At 35.5% G+C, this 17,688-nt stretch overlaps 3 protein-coding genes across 5 annotated transcripts; all 3 read right to left on the minus strand.

Moving 5' to 3' along the window:
- Positions 1-1,633: 1,633 nt before the first annotated feature.
- LOC100183249 (1,2-dihydroxy-3-keto-5-methylthiopentene dioxygenase) lies at positions 1,634-5,549 on the minus strand. Of its 3 annotated transcripts, none has more exons than XM_009861264.3 (6): positions 5,459-5,549; positions 5,011-5,151; positions 4,508-4,627; positions 3,232-3,329; positions 2,938-3,019; positions 1,637-2,382 (listed from the first exon to the last, which is right to left on the minus strand). In XM_009861264.3, the coding sequence occupies exons 2-6, from the start codon at positions 5,125-5,127 to the stop codon at positions 2,254-2,256; spliced, it is 546 nt and encodes a 181-aa protein (XP_009859566.1). In that variant the 5' UTR covers positions 5,128-5,151; positions 5,459-5,549; the 3' UTR covers positions 1,637-2,253. The 3 variants fall into 3 exon arrangements, with proteins under 3 accessions (XP_002124828.1, XP_009859566.1, XP_009859565.1); XM_009861263.3 differs by having other exon boundaries at positions 5,011-5,143; positions 5,459-5,547; XM_002124792.5 differs by lacking the exon at positions 5,459-5,549 and having other exon boundaries at positions 1,634-2,382; positions 5,011-5,199.
- Positions 5,550-5,649: 100 nt separating this feature from the next.
- LOC100179298 (cilia- and flagella-associated protein 77-like) lies at positions 5,650-9,185 on the minus strand. The gene is made up of 5 exons (XM_002130650.4): positions 8,980-9,185; positions 7,323-7,535; positions 6,731-6,952; positions 6,367-6,471; positions 5,650-6,027 (listed from the first exon to the last, which is right to left on the minus strand). Exons 1-5 carry the CDS (start codon positions 9,040-9,042, stop codon positions 5,899-5,901), a joined length of 732 nt encoding a protein of 243 aa, XP_002130686.1. The 5' UTR covers positions 9,043-9,185; the 3' UTR covers positions 5,650-5,898.
- Positions 9,186-10,056: 871 nt separating this feature from the next.
- Positions 10,057-16,711, minus strand: LOC100176968 (solute carrier family 2, facilitated glucose transporter member 8). Its single transcript, XM_002130694.4, has 9 exons — positions 16,477-16,711; positions 15,090-15,249; positions 14,637-14,843; positions 14,237-14,384; positions 13,536-13,711; positions 12,076-12,226; positions 11,623-11,871; positions 10,952-11,142; positions 10,057-10,531 (listed from the first exon to the last, which is right to left on the minus strand). Exons 1-9 carry the CDS (start codon positions 16,593-16,595, stop codon positions 10,331-10,333), a joined length of 1,602 nt encoding a protein of 533 aa, XP_002130730.1. The 5' UTR covers positions 16,596-16,711; the 3' UTR covers positions 10,057-10,330.
- Positions 16,712-17,688: the final 977 nt, after the last annotated feature.

Raw genomic sequence — 17,688 nt, forward strand, 5'->3', positions numbered from 1 at the left:
AGCGTAAAAGAAAACAAGAGATCACAGATCTAATGAATGAGCATGTTTTAAACTAAGTAGCATAAGATAGTAGAGTCGGGGAAAATGGGACACCTTCTACACATAATATTCAAATAGCCTGATCGTGTTTTGAACAATTAAGAACGGTCTGTGGAAGTCGTGAAGATACGGTTTTATAATTCATTAAATGTTCTTTGTTTACTACCAAATGAAAAGAGAAAACAAAATGAAAAGGTGTCCTATCTACCCCCACCCTGCTATATTAATTAATCTTTTTACTACAACGGTCGACTAGGTTCGATCAAAAACAAATCTGAAGTAACCAACAAAACGGGTTCTAGTCGCCATTGGTGACTGTGGAGCAGTAGGCAGAATGTAATTAAACTTGTATTATAACCAATGTTAATATATGAACCCAAGCCCGCATTTTTTTAAAGAAATTAATATTTCATTTTTTAGCTATTACGTAGCGCTATAACATATTCCAAGCTGGTTCGTGCGAAAATTCTATAAATATGTTTTTGTGACAAATATTAATATTCATAAATAAAAAAAATGAAATTTAATTATTTTTTTAATGGGAATGGTATGTTAGTGACCTACATAGATGTATGCGTAAGTTATATTTTCGCAAAAAAAAATTGAAAATTTGATATTTATATGATTCAAGTTATGATCATACTTTTTTAAATTTCACACCCAAGCCCCCATTTTTTTGACGAAAAAAATGTTTTATTTTGTAGCTATTACGTAGCGCTATAACATATTCAAAGCTGGTTCGTGCGAAAATTCTATAAATATGTTTTTATGACGAATATTAATATTCATAATTAATATTTTTTGGAATTTTTTATTTTAGAATCGGTACCGCTGGGGTCTAGTTAGTACAGTGTCCAAATTTTATGTTGGTGGCACCAGTAAAAGGTATCGAAAATGGCCGCTATATTATCTGTATTCTAGGATCACCTTGGTTGTATATTGTAAACTTACACTAGTTAACGTTTGTTTTCATGAATTTTGACAAACCGTAATCACGCAGTAATCAAGTATTGTTAGAAGTAAATATTAATCATATGATTTTGAATTAAAAATAATGTTTCAATTACGATTATTGATAATACGGTATAAGAGTAGTGCATTTAATGCGTCCCCACTTAAATGCTAATAGTTTGATTCAGTCGTGAATCGTTGTGTGAATACAACACGCGCGTCGTCGTTTCCTGCCGAACTGCCAGACAGTGTTTCCGCTATGTAAAGTGCATGAGAAAAGTAATCGTTAATTAATCGCTCATCGTGCGGTTTAAAATCTGAAAATTCAGTCTAAAAATTATAAATATATATTATGATTTGATTTCAATCAAGAGAATAAAGAATAAATGCTAGAATTGAAAATTGAGGTAAGTGCGGGAAAAAGTCGTCCAAAAAACAACAACAACAAGAACAACTGTTCGACGAAAAAGGATCTATATGACCACTAACGTGCTCAAAAAAGAAAAATGACTTCACGTCATACGGTAATTTTCACTAATGCATACGGACTTGTAGATCATGCCTGTCTGAACTTTTTGGCTTATGAAACAGTTTATCGTGGTAGGAATTCATGAAACTATAATGTACTTTTCATCTTGAGCGAATATATAATGATTTATAATTTTATTTTGTCCTTTAATACATTAGTGAAACTATGTACAACATCCCAATTATGACACAAACACAACCAAAGTGTAACATGGTCAAAACAGATTGGAAAAAAAACAAAAATTGAAGATCCCTAAATAAATTTATTTCAGTTGTGGAACTTTGATTATGAACAAAACCAACACACACAGTTAGAACCTAATTTGTTAGTTTGAGAACTTTAACACAATTAAAACCTATCTGTTGGATTAAAACCTAATCTGTTTGTTTGTTTCTAAAGATTAATATTCGGGGATAAAACTTGGTTGACAAAAAAGAAAGTTATGACAGCCTGTAAAACTCAAATAAAAACTTACTAAAATAAAAGCGATAAAATTAAAAAACCAGCATTAACACAAACAGTTGAAACTTAATTTGTTAGGCTTATAATTTCTGAAATAATTAGATTAATATCAGAGAAAGAAACTTGTTAAAACAGTAGAAATGTTAAAAGGCTGACATTACTGCCAATGAAAGTATTGCAGACACTATTAGATTGTTAAAATAAAGGAGATTCTGTTAAACCTTTATGGTCACCAGATTTTTTTACAGTAAAACATGTTTCTAAGCACATGTTCAATTTGTAGTAGTTGCAGTGAGGTACTTGGAAACATAATCAAGCCTTTCCTTCATTGAATCAGCTGGTCTGTTATGTGGAGTCCACACAGGAACCCCAATGAATAATCGCAGTGCTTTAATATAATCCTATGACAAAAGAGGGAATGTTTGTGTATATTTATTGATGTTGTATTGGATAATAGTGGATAACCCAGTGATCAGTAATTGGTTTTCCAAATCATCAGCCATACATTAAAAAAAATAAAAAATCCCCCCAAAAACTAAACACCGAAGAAGTAACATACATAGTAACTGTACGCTGGCACGAGATGTACAAACACCCTTGTTATAACGACTGACGTTTTCCAGCCATGCAAAGATAAAAAACAAAACTGGATACTACTCCGCAGTGACAGAATACTAGTAAAACTCTTAGTAGTGAGACTTTACAAATATATAAAGTCATTATTAGTTTTACAGTACAATAAGAAAAATGTAGCACAGATAGATTTTGAACAATTTAAAACTTTGACAGTAGACTTTTTTGAGTGTTGTGTATATAGTGATACTTTTATTTCGGTGTTTAAATGCAAGTTTATTAAAACAAGAGGTGTAAAAAATAGGATAGAAAAGTTACATTTTTTACATTCTATGACACAAAAGGCCATACAAGGTTAAATAAAGTAGTAAACTATGAAAAACCTTTTTATCCAAAGTAAATCGATGATAAATACCAGACGGTAACACCAGAAGGTCGCCTTTAACACATTCTATTCGTATCCAACTAAAGATATATAGAAAGGATTATAAAACTAATTATAACATTATATCAAAACAAGACACCTTTAACAAAATTACTTTCATAGCAAACATTGAAATATACTTTACCAATAGAAACGAAAATAAGGTGCCCTAACATTGCATATTTACCAACCAATCACGCAACTATAACCCCAAGTTCAATAACCACAGCTGTTAATATATGATAATACTTGCCGGCCGTCTAAGTCACGAACATCAAAGTAACCCGAACCGTCCAAAATGAATCTGATTTCATCGTCTGTGTGGAGATGTTCTTCAAAAAAAGATTTGATCTGAAATATTCAGACCTTTTTAAATACTAACGCAGGATCTGTTAAGTTTGAAAATTGCTTAGTTGTCATGTGAAGTGTTCAGTTCATACCTTTCTGGCCACAGTTACAGAATTTCAGTATTTACATGTATATAAATAGCATTAATGAGTTAGTTACCTAAACTAAGGATTCATAAGATAGGTTATAAATATATAGTAGGGTGGGGGAAGATGGGACACTTTGTCAGACAAGACCCTTTTTTAATTTTCTTTTTACGGACTCCCATTTAATGATAATCAGGAAAATAAGGTTACAGAATTATTCGACAGTATTATCACTACTATATAAAACGCCCGTCAAAGCTGATTACTGTTTTTAAATATTAAAAAAATATGTAAAATAGAAACAGCATACTTTGAACAGGTAAAAAAATGCAAAATAGTAAGGTGCTATTTTTTAATGCTCGCTAAATCATAGTAAAGCCAATGAATTTTTTTAGTTTGCGTGTGCGAACGATTAAACTAGTTTCATAGCTTCATAAAACAATCTTGAATATTTCCTACAGTTTGATTTTGTCTCATAAAACTAGTTTTAGTTTTGTAAAAAAACACTGAGATATAGGCATGAAGAAAATAGGCAGGGGTCAATATGACTTTAATTTGAGATAAAAACAACAAAAAAATACCGGTTTAACGTTATTTATATGAAGTTTACATGACAAAGAAACTAGCACAGCCTGTTAAACTCGGTAGGTTAACTACAAGTTGCAGAATATTGCTAATGTAAATATATTTCAATTTAGAGTCCCATCTTCCCCCACATTGTAGTTTTGTATGTTTTCATTGCCAAACTTTTAAAGATTTGCTTTTAATTTAGTAATTTAAACCTCAGGGGATATTCAACTATAAGATACTGATATAATAAAAAGATAATATTTTGAATAACTCCTCGTGTGTTTTATTATATTTTATTAAATTGTTGTCCATTAATAAAGGAATGATAGTACTAATTCGTGGTATTACCCAAAAACCGTCATCTATTTTGATTTTGGAAATATTTGGCAATATGTGCTTAAGTGTCCTATCTTCCCCCACCCTACTATACCTATTCTTGAGCAATAGAAGGTCACTTTATAGGCTAGCATGCAATAGTGGAAACATAAGCCTTTCTACTTATTGGATACATTCACACATATTCACCTTGGCATCGAAATCCGGCAGAGTTGCTCTGCTCACACTTATTGTATCACTATACGAGTATCCTCTATTATTTTTTAACTTGAGATAATCATCATTTTGTTCAAATGTGTCTGCATCAAACTAGAAACAATAGTAATTAAGTAAAATAGAAATTAATGTAAATAAGCAAAGACTAAAAAAAACAAATTGGGAAGTTTAACTTCACATGAGACTATTAATAATAACGTTGGTCAACTGTACTAGATTACGCACCTTGTCTATTAACGATAGACTAGCATCTAGCACCCAGCTTAATGAAGTTAAATGACTCGTTTATTGACAACCCAACGATAAGTTATTGATACAATAAAGTCTAAACACATTAGTTAATACAATGTTTGGAATATCTTTGAGGGAAATAAAAAATATTAGTCTATTATTTTCCACTTACCCTACTGACCCATATTTCTTTTAAAAACATGGGTAAATACCTAAAAGGCAGATATTTAAACAAGGAAAATTACCTTAAAATACTCAACGCCAACTTGTGCCAGCTGCTCTAAGGATACAGACTCATTACTGTACAAAGCATCGCGAGGGTCGTCTGTTTCTTCTTGCAAAATACGCCACGCTCTTACCATTGTTGATCGTTGATGCCTAAAATTCTGGTAATATATGACACACAAATACCGAAAACCTATTATAAATACGTATTTTACTTAGCTATTAAATTGCCACCGAAATACTTGCATCAACGCAACTATATTTGCATGCGCACGCAAAGGTTCTGTCCAACTAAATTCTGCAGTACGGTGACGTAGCATTGCTGTTTGTTTCGGGAAAAACTTAGCCATTTAAATACCAACAATTTTTCTCAGCCTTTGCGTTTTGCGGAAAAGTTGAAATAATTTAACTGTAATAATTCAACTCACAAGAACATGATTCAACTAACAAGGAAATAATTCAACTTACACTTAATGTCTAAATGTCACTGTTGAATCATAGTTTCCTTTCTTGCAAATACCTCGGCCAATACCAACGAGACACATGGCGTATTAAATACATTGATAAGCCATGCGTGACATAACGACTATGTTCGAGGCTCGAGCTAGTACAAGTAAATGGGTGCGTTTCGTTGTGTAGGCTATAACTCTCTACTCATATGCATGACTTAAAAAATTGTTTTGCAATATGTTACTTTTACATACAGATGGTAAAACAGACGTATCATTTATGGCACTAGGATTTCATGCTCAGTAAAAAAAAATCTAAGAAAACATGAGAAACATGCAAGTAAAGTGCTGCACAAAATGCACCCAAAAAGCATTGGATACGTACTTTTTTGGTTCTACATAGACAAATATATGTTTTATTTATAATTTCACATTGGCTTGAGGGGAAAGAAAGCTTGTTTAACACTTGGCTGCCTCATATATGCCATGACCGAAAACACCGGTGCGTGAAGTTGCATCTGTTTGGTGATGTTTAAAAGCTTGCAATCGCTTTTCGGGGGCTCTGAATGTTTCAAGGTGCGCTGCAGTCTGTGGAAACATTACAAAAATATATTACGAAGTGTCTGAAACAAAACACCTGTTTTTTAAGGACTGTTGAGGATAAAATATGTCACATTTTTTCTTCTAGGGTATAAGTTGGAAATTGTACATCATAAATCATTCAACCTGTTTAACAGGTATGGTAAAACAACTTTATTAGTATATTCACACACCGTGATAAAAGTAACTTTATTTCATGGGAAATTTAATACAATCATCTTATTGACACAATACTATGTATTTTAAATTATATAGTGTAGACGGTTAAGTTGTCTATACATTTTAATACACCCATAGCATCATATAACATACAAAAGTTTTACAAACCTTATTGAACTTAGGCATCTGCCACAATGGTGGGTCTTCCACTTGCGGTTGGTATTTTCTTAGCAAGGATGCTCTTGTCTCGTATATTTTCCCATCAAGTTTTTTCTGGGATATTAAGTGTCAACAAAAACGAAGTGACTACATAGATATAAAAGTAACAAAAGCAATAGATAATATAAACTTCATTTTTCAAATGAGTAAACATTGTTCAATAGCATTTTAGTTTTAGCTGGTACTATTAATATGAATGGGCACATAGCATTTGCTACTTATAACCTTACATATAAAAAAAAAGATAAAAGACAAAGAAACATCAGAAGTTGTTTTGTTGCTAGAACAGCAGTTGCTCAATAATAGACTTTACCTGCTGGACAGTTCTAGCTCGTTTTGCTAACTCTGCTTCTCTTCGAGTGGCAAGCCACTTATCCTGGTACTTGTGCTCTAAAAGGTCAAATACAGGGGTCGAAGGTCGTGTGCTGATGCCAAAGGTCATGTCTGGAGGAATTCGTCGGGTGAGGATCTTCATTTTGTCTTCTTCGGTAACTCTTCTTCTTACATCATTAGTGGCCCGATATTGCGCTTGTTCCTGTTAAGATATTGTTTACACTTTACAGTACAGGCATCATGTTTTTTCGTTCTTCAAACTACCTGAGGTGACAATGTTAAAAAAACGTTAACACTCATAGCCATCAAACATGAGGAACTTTCTGCCATAATGCAGCTAATACAATATACTTGGCTCTAATTAAAGGCAAATAACCATTAAGCCCACGATCCTTCCGTTACCACACAATCTAGCATGTAATATAATTCTACTGGTTGTTAAAATGAGAAAAAAATTCAATAGAAAATCCGCTTTTAAGTTTTGTATAAGCACTGAAAACACTGCTTACTCATTTCAGTTTTCAGTTAGCCTGGACCAAGCATAAGAGTAAATGAATAAAAACAAACAATACCTTAGCTGACACCAGACCTGATGTTACCGCTCCTTTGTTCAGAGCGATAAAATCTCGCTGAAGAGGTTTTTCCCGCCTTTTGTGGATCGGAATTGGTTCCCTGGTGATCATCGCTTCTGCAGCACCACCATCCAGTGTGAGGTTTGGTCTCCCATAGATAAACTTGTCGCTCGGCAGTGAAAAACATCTTTTAAGAGGTCGACCTAGTTCTGACTGATGTAGGATAAATATTAATTAAAAAGAACTATTTTTAATTGTATAAGTGTTTCTTTGGAGAAAACATTTAACAGCAAACATTGATGTCTAGCCATACGGCAGACAAAACTCTATTACTTTGAGATTATAAAACAAACCATTGCCAGAAAAACTTGCTTGCACTGATAATATACCTGGTGCAACAACATATACGTATAATGTATTAGTTCATAAATCACTTGTTTCCAAAACACTTTTTTTTTCTTATCAGGTAATAAAAATAACACATGGAGCTATACAAAGAAGACGGAAAAATGTTTCCGCTAGGAGGCGATGACAAATTCTTTTCTCTATTTTATGGGGAGCAGTTAGTTTCACGGTTTATACACATAAGATATAAACCCTAACCCCCAACCCCTAACACTAACCCCTAACCCCTAACCCTAACCCCCAACTCCTAACCCCAAACTCGTCAAACAAAAAAAACTTAAAAAAAATATAAAAAAAGTATTCCACTGTGCGGGACTCGAACCCGGTAAAAATGAAACAAAGAGAGTTTACGACCGCACGGAAACCGCTACACCACAGACTCGACGACAGTAAACACTACGAAAGAGCGTATATAACCGACCTAATGTGGGAAATATGTTCTTACTAGTGTTTTATGGGGTCCCTCTAAAATGTCAGTGTGCGCAGTGTGCGCAGTGTGCCGCAGTGTGCGCAGTGTGTCGCAGTGTGCGCAGTGTGCCGCAGTGTGCGCAGTGTGCGCAGTGTGCGCAGTGTGCCGCAGTGTGCCGCAGTGTACCGCAGTGTACCGCAGTGTACCGCAGTGTGCGCAGTGTATCACGACTGTACAGTTATCAACATACTACGGTGAGCCCAAACTAGTTTTCTGTTAACGTTTAGGTTACACTTCAGAAACACTGCGGCACACTGCACTGCGCACACTGCGGCACACTGCGCTCACTGCGCCCACTGCGGACACTGCGGCACACTGCGCACACTGCGGCACACTGCGACACACTGCGCACACTGCGGCACACTGCGACACACTGCGCACACTGCGGCACACTGCGACACACTGCGGCAAACTGCGGCACACTGCGCACATTGCGGCACACTGCGCACACTGCAGCACACTGCGCACACTGACAATTTAGAGGTACCGTATATTATGTATTTAGAAATGTATTTTTATTATTTAATTAATTTGTTTTACACTTATTAACACTTTGTAGTGCTGTTTTGTTCGTTTTTCCGTATTTTTTAATTTAAATAATTACCGCCTCTAGCGGAAAATTTTTTCCGTCTTCTTTGTATAGTCCCATGTAAAAATAACTAACTAATATTAACTTAAATGAAAATACTATAACGGCATTGCCTATGGCAATGGATTATAAAGGGTAACATAATACAAATCGCCTAGTTTAGTTAAAACAGTTACACATCTGGCAAATATTACCTTCATAAGCAAAGGGTTATCGTTCATACTGTCACGGTAAACTCCAAGTCGACAATCCTCCATTATAATCCTTGGCTTTTCTCAGTTTTATCCAAGAACACCAAATGACAGCTTTCTGCGGCTTAACGGATTTAAACTATTTATTATATCTGGTGCAAGGAGATAGAAAATGTGTCAAAATGGTTAATGTTAGTTTATTTTTGCGCTAAGTAAAGACACGAAACTTTTCGCTTTTCTGTTGTCACTGGTTGCTATGGAAATGACGTCATAACATTTGACAATAGAAATAGTACTTTATTTAAAATTTGAATTGAGGTGAAAAATATTTTTAATTCACTTTGTTTGATTACAAATGCCGAATTTTCCATTAAAACTTTAAAGTTTGTTTAAACTTTTCGATTCTACTATTTGTATGCTCTTTCATTGCAACGATTTTGGTGAATTATAAAGTCGAGGGCGTTTGTTGTCGATATTAGCCATCAACTAACTCAAGTTTTGTATCCTCTTGCTCAGAGTGCTCTTGCTGCTACTTTCAGAAATAGGCGTAGGTTCCGAGTTTTGAACAAGAACCACGCTGCACGTTACTGCAGCAACGCTATATTTATCCTTGTGTAATTAAGCAACTTAAAGATTGTAAAGGTATAGGGCGCACCCGAGTTCGTATATAAAAATGTTAAATACGGACTACGGGGCGCACATTATATCGCTGCCAAAACATTAGAAACCAATCAGTTTGACCAGAGTCGTCTAACCATATTATAATGAAGTATCACATCACGTGTCGCTTCAGTATACTGTACAGTAGGGTGGGGGAAGATGGGAAACCTGTTCATTCTATTATTCCGTCCCAATTTTGGTAAGAAAGAATATTCAAATGTTTATAAAACCGTGTTCACGACTCCCATGGACCGTTGTTAAATGTGTAAAACATGATCCGGATATCTGGATATTATAAGCTAAAGGTTTCTTATCTTACCCACTGTATACTATATGATTTAATGCCGGTTAACAGACCAGTGTTCTATCTTCGATTCTATACGACGCAAGAAGAGTTCTGTGGGATTTCCAAGACCACGGTTTCTGGCGAAGTTTGTCAGTTTTGTATTGGTACATGACAATTCAATTACATTGTATACACAGTGTATAATGCTATGAATATCTAGCGCAGACTGATGCTTTGGTAATTTCAAAGCTTAAAAAAGAAAGAAGAAATTTCCTAAAACATAAAAAATATCAATTGTTTATTTCAAAAGCATTGTTTTCAGTGCATAGGTGTAATGCCTTCGTTTGATCTCAGTCAAAATAAATCACTTTTTGCCATAAAAATATAAAATTATTTAGAAAAAATGTTTCACACAGTTGTTAAGGAAGTGCTTTCGTCATCTTTTGAATTTTGTTTCCTGGCAACAACTTCATGACGTCGATCGAACAAATGCCCCAACTCGTCACGTGACCGACCCATAGTCTCAGGCAAACACCACCAGCAGAAAACAACATACGTCGCTGAGAGTCCGGACAGAAGCCAAAACACTCCGTATATGTGAATTAGATCCTATAAACAAACATATAGTTTAGTTCATTAAGTCAAGTCACGCCTTTATAGAATATTTTGTACTTTTTATTCATAAGCGTGTTGATAATGACTGATGTTGTTTTACCATTACTTTCCTCTTTTTTTGCAAGCACAGTTATTTATTTAAAATATATATATATATTTATTTTTAAAAAAATATTGACATCCACTGACATTGACATAACAGGTCAGTGTCTTATTGCTCAAAAGACGCACACGGCTACAGTGGCATCTCATAAATATCAAACCCTTTAGTTATGTGGGCTCTCGTAACAACCAAGCCAGCACGAAAAATCACAAACTTATTATTAACGCGCTTTGTACAATCCATACTTATTATAATCTCGGTCCCCAATATTATGCTGGTCTCCCATAACACCTGGCTGCATTTTAACTTACCACGAAAGAAGGAAAGCATTTGACGACTAAGAAACACATTAACCAGTTGGTGGCGCTCACGATCCCACCACCAACCCCTCGTGTTTTAAGCGGCATCAGTTCGGCCAGAACTACAAATGGTATAGGTCCCAATCCAAAGGCAAAGAACACGATGAATAGAAGGGCGCTTACAAGAGTTAACCAAGCTGCAACTGCAATTGAGGATATTACTTGTTGCGTTTACATACATCTGGAAGATAACATTAACCTAAATTGAACTAAAACATGTTTTTTTTTCTTCTGAAAACCTAACACACCATCTTTAAGATACCGATATCTCTTTTAACCTGAACGTTTGAGATGAACGTAATTCACAGGTAAAGTTTATGATATATGTAGGGGGGTGGAGATTGACATCTTTTTATTCTATTTTCTCGTCCAATTTAGTAGTAAACAAAGAAAATGCAAAACATTATAAAACCGCATCCTCACGACTCCCATAGACCGTTGTTAAGTGTTTAAAACACAATCCAGATACTTGTATATTATGAGCTAAAGATGTCCCATTTTCCCCACCGTACTATACTATCTTTCCAAACTATTAGCAACTACAGTGAACTATTGGTGTGGAACAACTATTGTGGATACATATCGTTAAAATGTGTGCTACAATGAATTAATATCTTTCAAACCTGGAGGGTGGCTCGTAACCTCATGGATGGCCGATCCGCTAGCATTGTAACTGGTAATATTATCTCGAAGTGTGGCGAATAAGTCCTTTTCCATCTTCATGAAACAAATTCCCATGGCTGCGTTACATAATGTGGCCCCTATGCCAGATATAAACGCCAGTTTCCTTCGTCCCAACCTATCCATTAAAGCGAGTGGGACAAACAAAGCAAAAACTTGAATACCACTGACTAGAAGCGAAGGGACGCTTTCTGTTGAGAAAAATGTCACAATATAAAGAATAATATAAAGTAGTTTGCGTTGCGGATAAATATATATACGATAATACGTATGAATGAAAAAGTGTCGATTTTAAACCGAATGTCTATTCATATGTACTATAACTCCCAACAGCTGGTGAAAACGCAGCATTTCATAAACATAAACATATAGGTATAAGTTTGAATTAAACTTACCGTTTTGAAAGTTTGCCATTCGAAATATTGAATGCGCATAAAAGATGATCACGTTAACCCCGCTTAAATGTTGAAAGACGTTGAGGAAAATTAAAATCAACAATGGTTTACAGAAGCTTGGCTCAAGTGCGTCCCGTAAGTGCATGCCTGTCTGTTTAAAGTGGATAAGTAATGGTAATACGCTAACCAGGACTGGGTTTCGAAGACCAGAGCCTGAATAATGATAAGGTAAATCGAATAACAAAGCAAAAAATGTTAAAATGGGATTTAAAGGAAGAACTTATTTGTTCTTGCGTAGCAGGTCTACGACAGTGGTTATACTCCGGGTGCTCTATTTTTATAAAAGTCGAAACACACAGCCAAAACATTCCCATAGTCGAGTTGCTAAAGCTATTGTAGTGTGGGAATAAGTATACGTGTTGCCACTCCTGTTCGCATAGTCAGAAATTCCGGTAACTTTGCTGAATCAGCTAAGTATGAGAAGCGTATAGGCATACACGCTGACACAGATTTGTTTGACATGCGCGACGTTTACAGCTGTTGCTACATGGTCTGGAATATTCTAAATAATTAATTGAACAAAGATATTTAGTAACGTGCCTGTTGGAAAATATGACTTGAATTAAACATGTTATGTCTGGGAATTCGCATGTTTAATAAAACGGTTTAAGACAATGCACGCGAGTCCCCAATCAATCGTAAATATTGGTGTATAGTACTCTTAAGAGTAAAATAGGACACTTTATCACATAATATCTAAATATCCTGACAGTGTTTTAAACATTTAACAACGGTCTATGGGAGTCGGTAGGATACGGTTATTATGATTCTATGAATGTTATTTGTTTACTACCAAATGTAGCGAGCAAATAAAAGGGAAAAGTTATCGTCCCCCGGCCTACTTATATCAATTCATTTTTATCGTTACTTAATTTAACTGGTGTGATGAAGCAACAATATAATTTAATCATGCAATGTTAGGAACATTAAGTTACTTTATACACCTCTGCTGGATCTTATAAGTATGAAACGTATTGTTTAAACATTATATGTGCCTTGCCCAAAGGACATTCGCATCAGGCATATCATTTACTAGCAATATAAAATAAGTCAAGTCACGGCAGCTTATCAAATCACTCAAGTTCCAATTCAGAATTCACTAATAGCTATAACTGCCAAGTCAGCCAAAAGTAAAGTCTGCTTATCAACACATTGTAATTGCCTTGGCAACTAGACTATATGGACATGGGAACCATGCAACTATGTAAAAGTCATTCAAGTTCCGATCCACGAGGAAATAAATGGAAAACCAACCGAAATTATATTTACTTATCAACACAAAAGGTTCATAACCCCGACTGTTGACATACGTCTTATAAACCATTAAAATACCTAACCAACACCTGATGTTAAACCTAACAAAATGCGCACAAATAATGTTTTAACAAGCCATATTTTACCTCATGATGCAAAATACTTTCAGCAATCGTATCCACTTCGTTAGATATTTCCTTCCTACTTTTTCTTCTCCCTTGTAGAAATCTTAAACTTTTTCTTGCCCTTTCCCGCCGCCCCTTCTTCACCAGCCAACTCGGTGATTCAGGAATCCAAAGACAAAGAAGAAATGAAGTAGAGGCTAAAATATTTTTTTAATAAACTATTTGAATAAAACAATCAAGGTGAAGTTGTTCTTAAAGAGTGATATAGTCGGAGATATATTTCAGACGGAACCCAACGCCATTTCATTACCCCCAACCTCAGCATTTTAAAACCAATACTGCAATTTGGTTGTATAGTAGGGTGGGGGAAGATGGGACATCTTTTCATTTCATTTTCTCGTTCCAATCGGTAGTAAACAAAGAACATTCAAAGAATTATAAAACCGTATATTCTCACGACTCCCATAGATCATTGTTAAACGTTTAAAACACGATCAGGTTATTTGGATATTATGTGCTAAAGGTGTCCTGTCTTTCCCCATCCTACTATAAAATAAATCAAAATTTAATTGTACACGTTGTTTAAACTTAACCCAAAATATCATGTGCATATATACTACAGACAGCAGTTCAGAATCGCTCCATACAAATAAACTAATAGCTCGCAGTTTTACGTCCCTCACATACAATGTTTTACGTCCCTCACATACAATTTACCTTACCTAATATAACTCCAATATAAGACAGACTTCGCCATCTAAAATGAAAACCAAGGGCATACGGCACCAGTATCCCGACCGCAAGGATCAAGTTAAATAAAGTCCCCATGCTCCCACGGATGATAGAAGGTCCAATTTCGACAAGATAGACCTATAAAGAACAAATGTGAAAATGAAAAATATAACTTCATTTATCCCCACGTACCGGGAAAACAGCCGTTATACAGGGGTGTTCTGTTTCAGACACCTCATGCCCGCTTACGAGTTAGTACATATGTACTTTGTAGGTGATTGACAAGCTTCGAATCCCTAAACTATGAGCTAACGTGATGTATAGCATGCCGTATTAAAAACATACATATATTGACTAACGTAATAATATTAAGTAATGCATAAAACAAACCGGTATAACAGTGAAAGAAGCGCCCATTGCAAACCCAGTAAGACAACGACCGATAAACAAAGGAAGACAAGAACCAGCCACACTGAGTGATACCCAGCCACTAGTATATATTAGAAGCTGGAGGAGAATTGAAAGTTTTCGTCCAAACTTGTCCATGAACAAACCACACGCCATGCTGCCAGCAATTGCGAATAGCACCAACAAACTCTGTATTGAAATATGGGTTGATTCTGGGAGTGATAGTGGTTGTAATTGTAAAAAAAGTAAGTTCGCACTACATGTCTTTTTTATACAACCGACACACATGGTATATTCATATACATTTCATGCTCACTGTTATAATATGTGTGCCTTATTATACAACAGACACACAGCTCATGCTCACTGTTGACATATTACATGGGTGTCATCTTATACAACATACAGATACAAACAGCACGGTGTGTTCATTACCCCAAACCATGTCGTTTGTTCCGTCGTTAACTTTAACTGTGTCTCGTACACCTCGAAGTCACGAGTGGCAGGAGAACTAAACCCGATTGCGTAACCGATGTTTAATGAAGGAAGAGTGGCACAAAATATTACGAGCGATTCTGTGACGTAACCGCCGAACCTGAAAGTATAGCTTTGTTATAATAATGTTTCTATGTTTCAACATATTCTGTAGCACAGTGGTTAGCACCCTTGTTATATAACGACAGTCGTTGCCCCGCTACACGAGGGTAAATGAGTCACATCCATTCATTCATAGTTTACAACTGTGTGGTTTGGTTTGATACTCATTACATCATCTGTTGTTTGGGATAAATTCGCTGGTGAAGCGAAATATATCGTCTCGTAACATCAATATACGAATCTGATAATGATGGTAAGCGTAGTTTATTATAGGTTTTGACATCGAATGCAGTCTGGGATGAATGGATTTGCTGTGAATAATCTCATTATTGCAATGAATCGGTTTTAAACTGTCTTGTCGCTGTAATCCTTGTAGGACGTATAGGTAAACCCAAAGTTAGTATAGACTATACTAACTTTGGGTAAACCTGCAGAACAAAGGCTCGGTCATCGCGTGTTAATCTTCGTGACCGTTCAAGCGTAGTCGTCGATATATACGAATAATTAAGCATCCAAATAAACCGCATAAAGGGTGGCTTGATGTCTGTGCATGTAGAACAATTGACGAATCACATTCCCAGCACGATAACAACAATGCAACGGAAGCACCCATGTGAGGGTGATGGATGTGTGTTTTCTACCTAACGAATGGATAGAGCTTATGTACCTTGGCGTGACGGGCAACCACAGACATTATAAATTGTAGATGTTCGGTTTTATACACTTTGTCCACGCTAACGAGTTAACCACATGTGTAACTTAAATTTTTATAAGGATATTTATACAGATTAACAAATGTTTTAACTGAATTCAACACAAGATGGCAGTTATTCTGTTTACTAAATATTGAAATAAAATATATCTCCTTACATACTGTAATCTTGTAGTGTATGAGGTTGTCATACACTACAAGACCACAGTATGTAAGGAGAAAGACAAAGCCGTCGGCGGAGACAGCCATTCAATACCAGCCAACACAAAGGCCCTTCGAGACGAAAAGGAAATAGGAAACGCGCATTTGTTAATCTATGCCCGCAGATTTGTGTTTAATAAGGCGTATAGCATAATGTAACAGCCACATAAACCAATATGTATAACGTAACTTCCCTGTATTACTGGAAACGCAAATGAAATAGGAAACGCGTATTTGTTAATTGGTGCAGTCACTGTTTAATCGTGGAAAGCATTATGTAACAGCCACATATACCAATATGTATAACGTTACCTGGCTTTATTACTAACAAATTGATTGTTATGGCTTCCATCTTTGTGTAGCATTTTTGTTCCATTGCAGCATTCACTATCAGCTTGATCGGCTTCGGTTGTTTCTTCTTTATTATCCATGCCCTTAATGTTTGTTAAAACTTGCAATGAAACTAAGTAGAGCTAGACTCTCCACATTCCTAAACCTACAAACTTCCTAAACCTATACAGACTCCTACACGCTGGTAGCCTATACAGCGGGACAAGATTCCACTTCTGCGCTTACGGTCGATTGAATGGGAAAAAGGCAACGTATTCTCGCCTGACCGCATTAACCGTACATTTCCACACACTGCTACCATTAGTTATCAAAGCCGAGATTTAACGTTAACAGCTGTTGCGGTCAACATTATGCGAGGTTACATATACATTTTGGTGCGATGTAAACATAATATTCAGCTGCTGTGCTACCGGGCAAATTGTGATGTATAAATTGGCTATCCGGTATAAATACGTTTATTTTTGTACAAACGTAACGTTTTGACCTCATTGAAGTCTTTATATTTCTACACTTGCATATGGTGTTTAATTTAAAACATTTCGTCGTAACTTTTACTTTAAAGAGAAATTGCGTCAAAATAACTGTTTGTAATACGCTGTCGGGTTTACGTATGTTTAATAGGATGGGGGAAGACGAGACACCTTTGGCACATAATATCCAACTATTATTATCGTGTTTTAAACCGTAAACGGTCTATGGGAGTCAGGAAGGCACGGTTTTATAATTCTTTAAATTTGCTTTTATTTTTCGAATGGAATGAGAAGGAAAAAGTATCCCATTTTTCCCAATACGACTATATATATAATTAGGAATAAATCATATATTTCAGAAAAAGAAAACATTGGGCGCATAACCAAATAATATGCAGTTATACAACATGTGTTAAGTAGAAAAACATACACTGTTTGGATTGTTTTATCACACATGTGCAAAACAGGATATCACCAATGAATTATACCTTCCTGGTTTTGTTGTGGATTCGGTTTGTAATTGTTGATGTATTAAAATATAATTGATACTGCACAATGAACCTTAATGAATCAAACGTTAAACTAACGTTCGACAAAGTAGTTAGTGAATAGAACGCTCAAATAATGCTAGGTTTGTTGTTCGATGATGTTAAAATTACGGGAAAGTTTTCTTGGGCAAGACACTTATATGTTGTCCAAAGTA

Source organism: Ciona intestinalis, chromosome 9 (genome assembly GCF_000224145.3).
Source record: "Ciona intestinalis chromosome 9, KH, whole genome shotgun sequence".
NCBI lineage: Eukaryota > Metazoa > Chordata > Ascidiacea > Phlebobranchia > Cionidae > Ciona > Ciona intestinalis.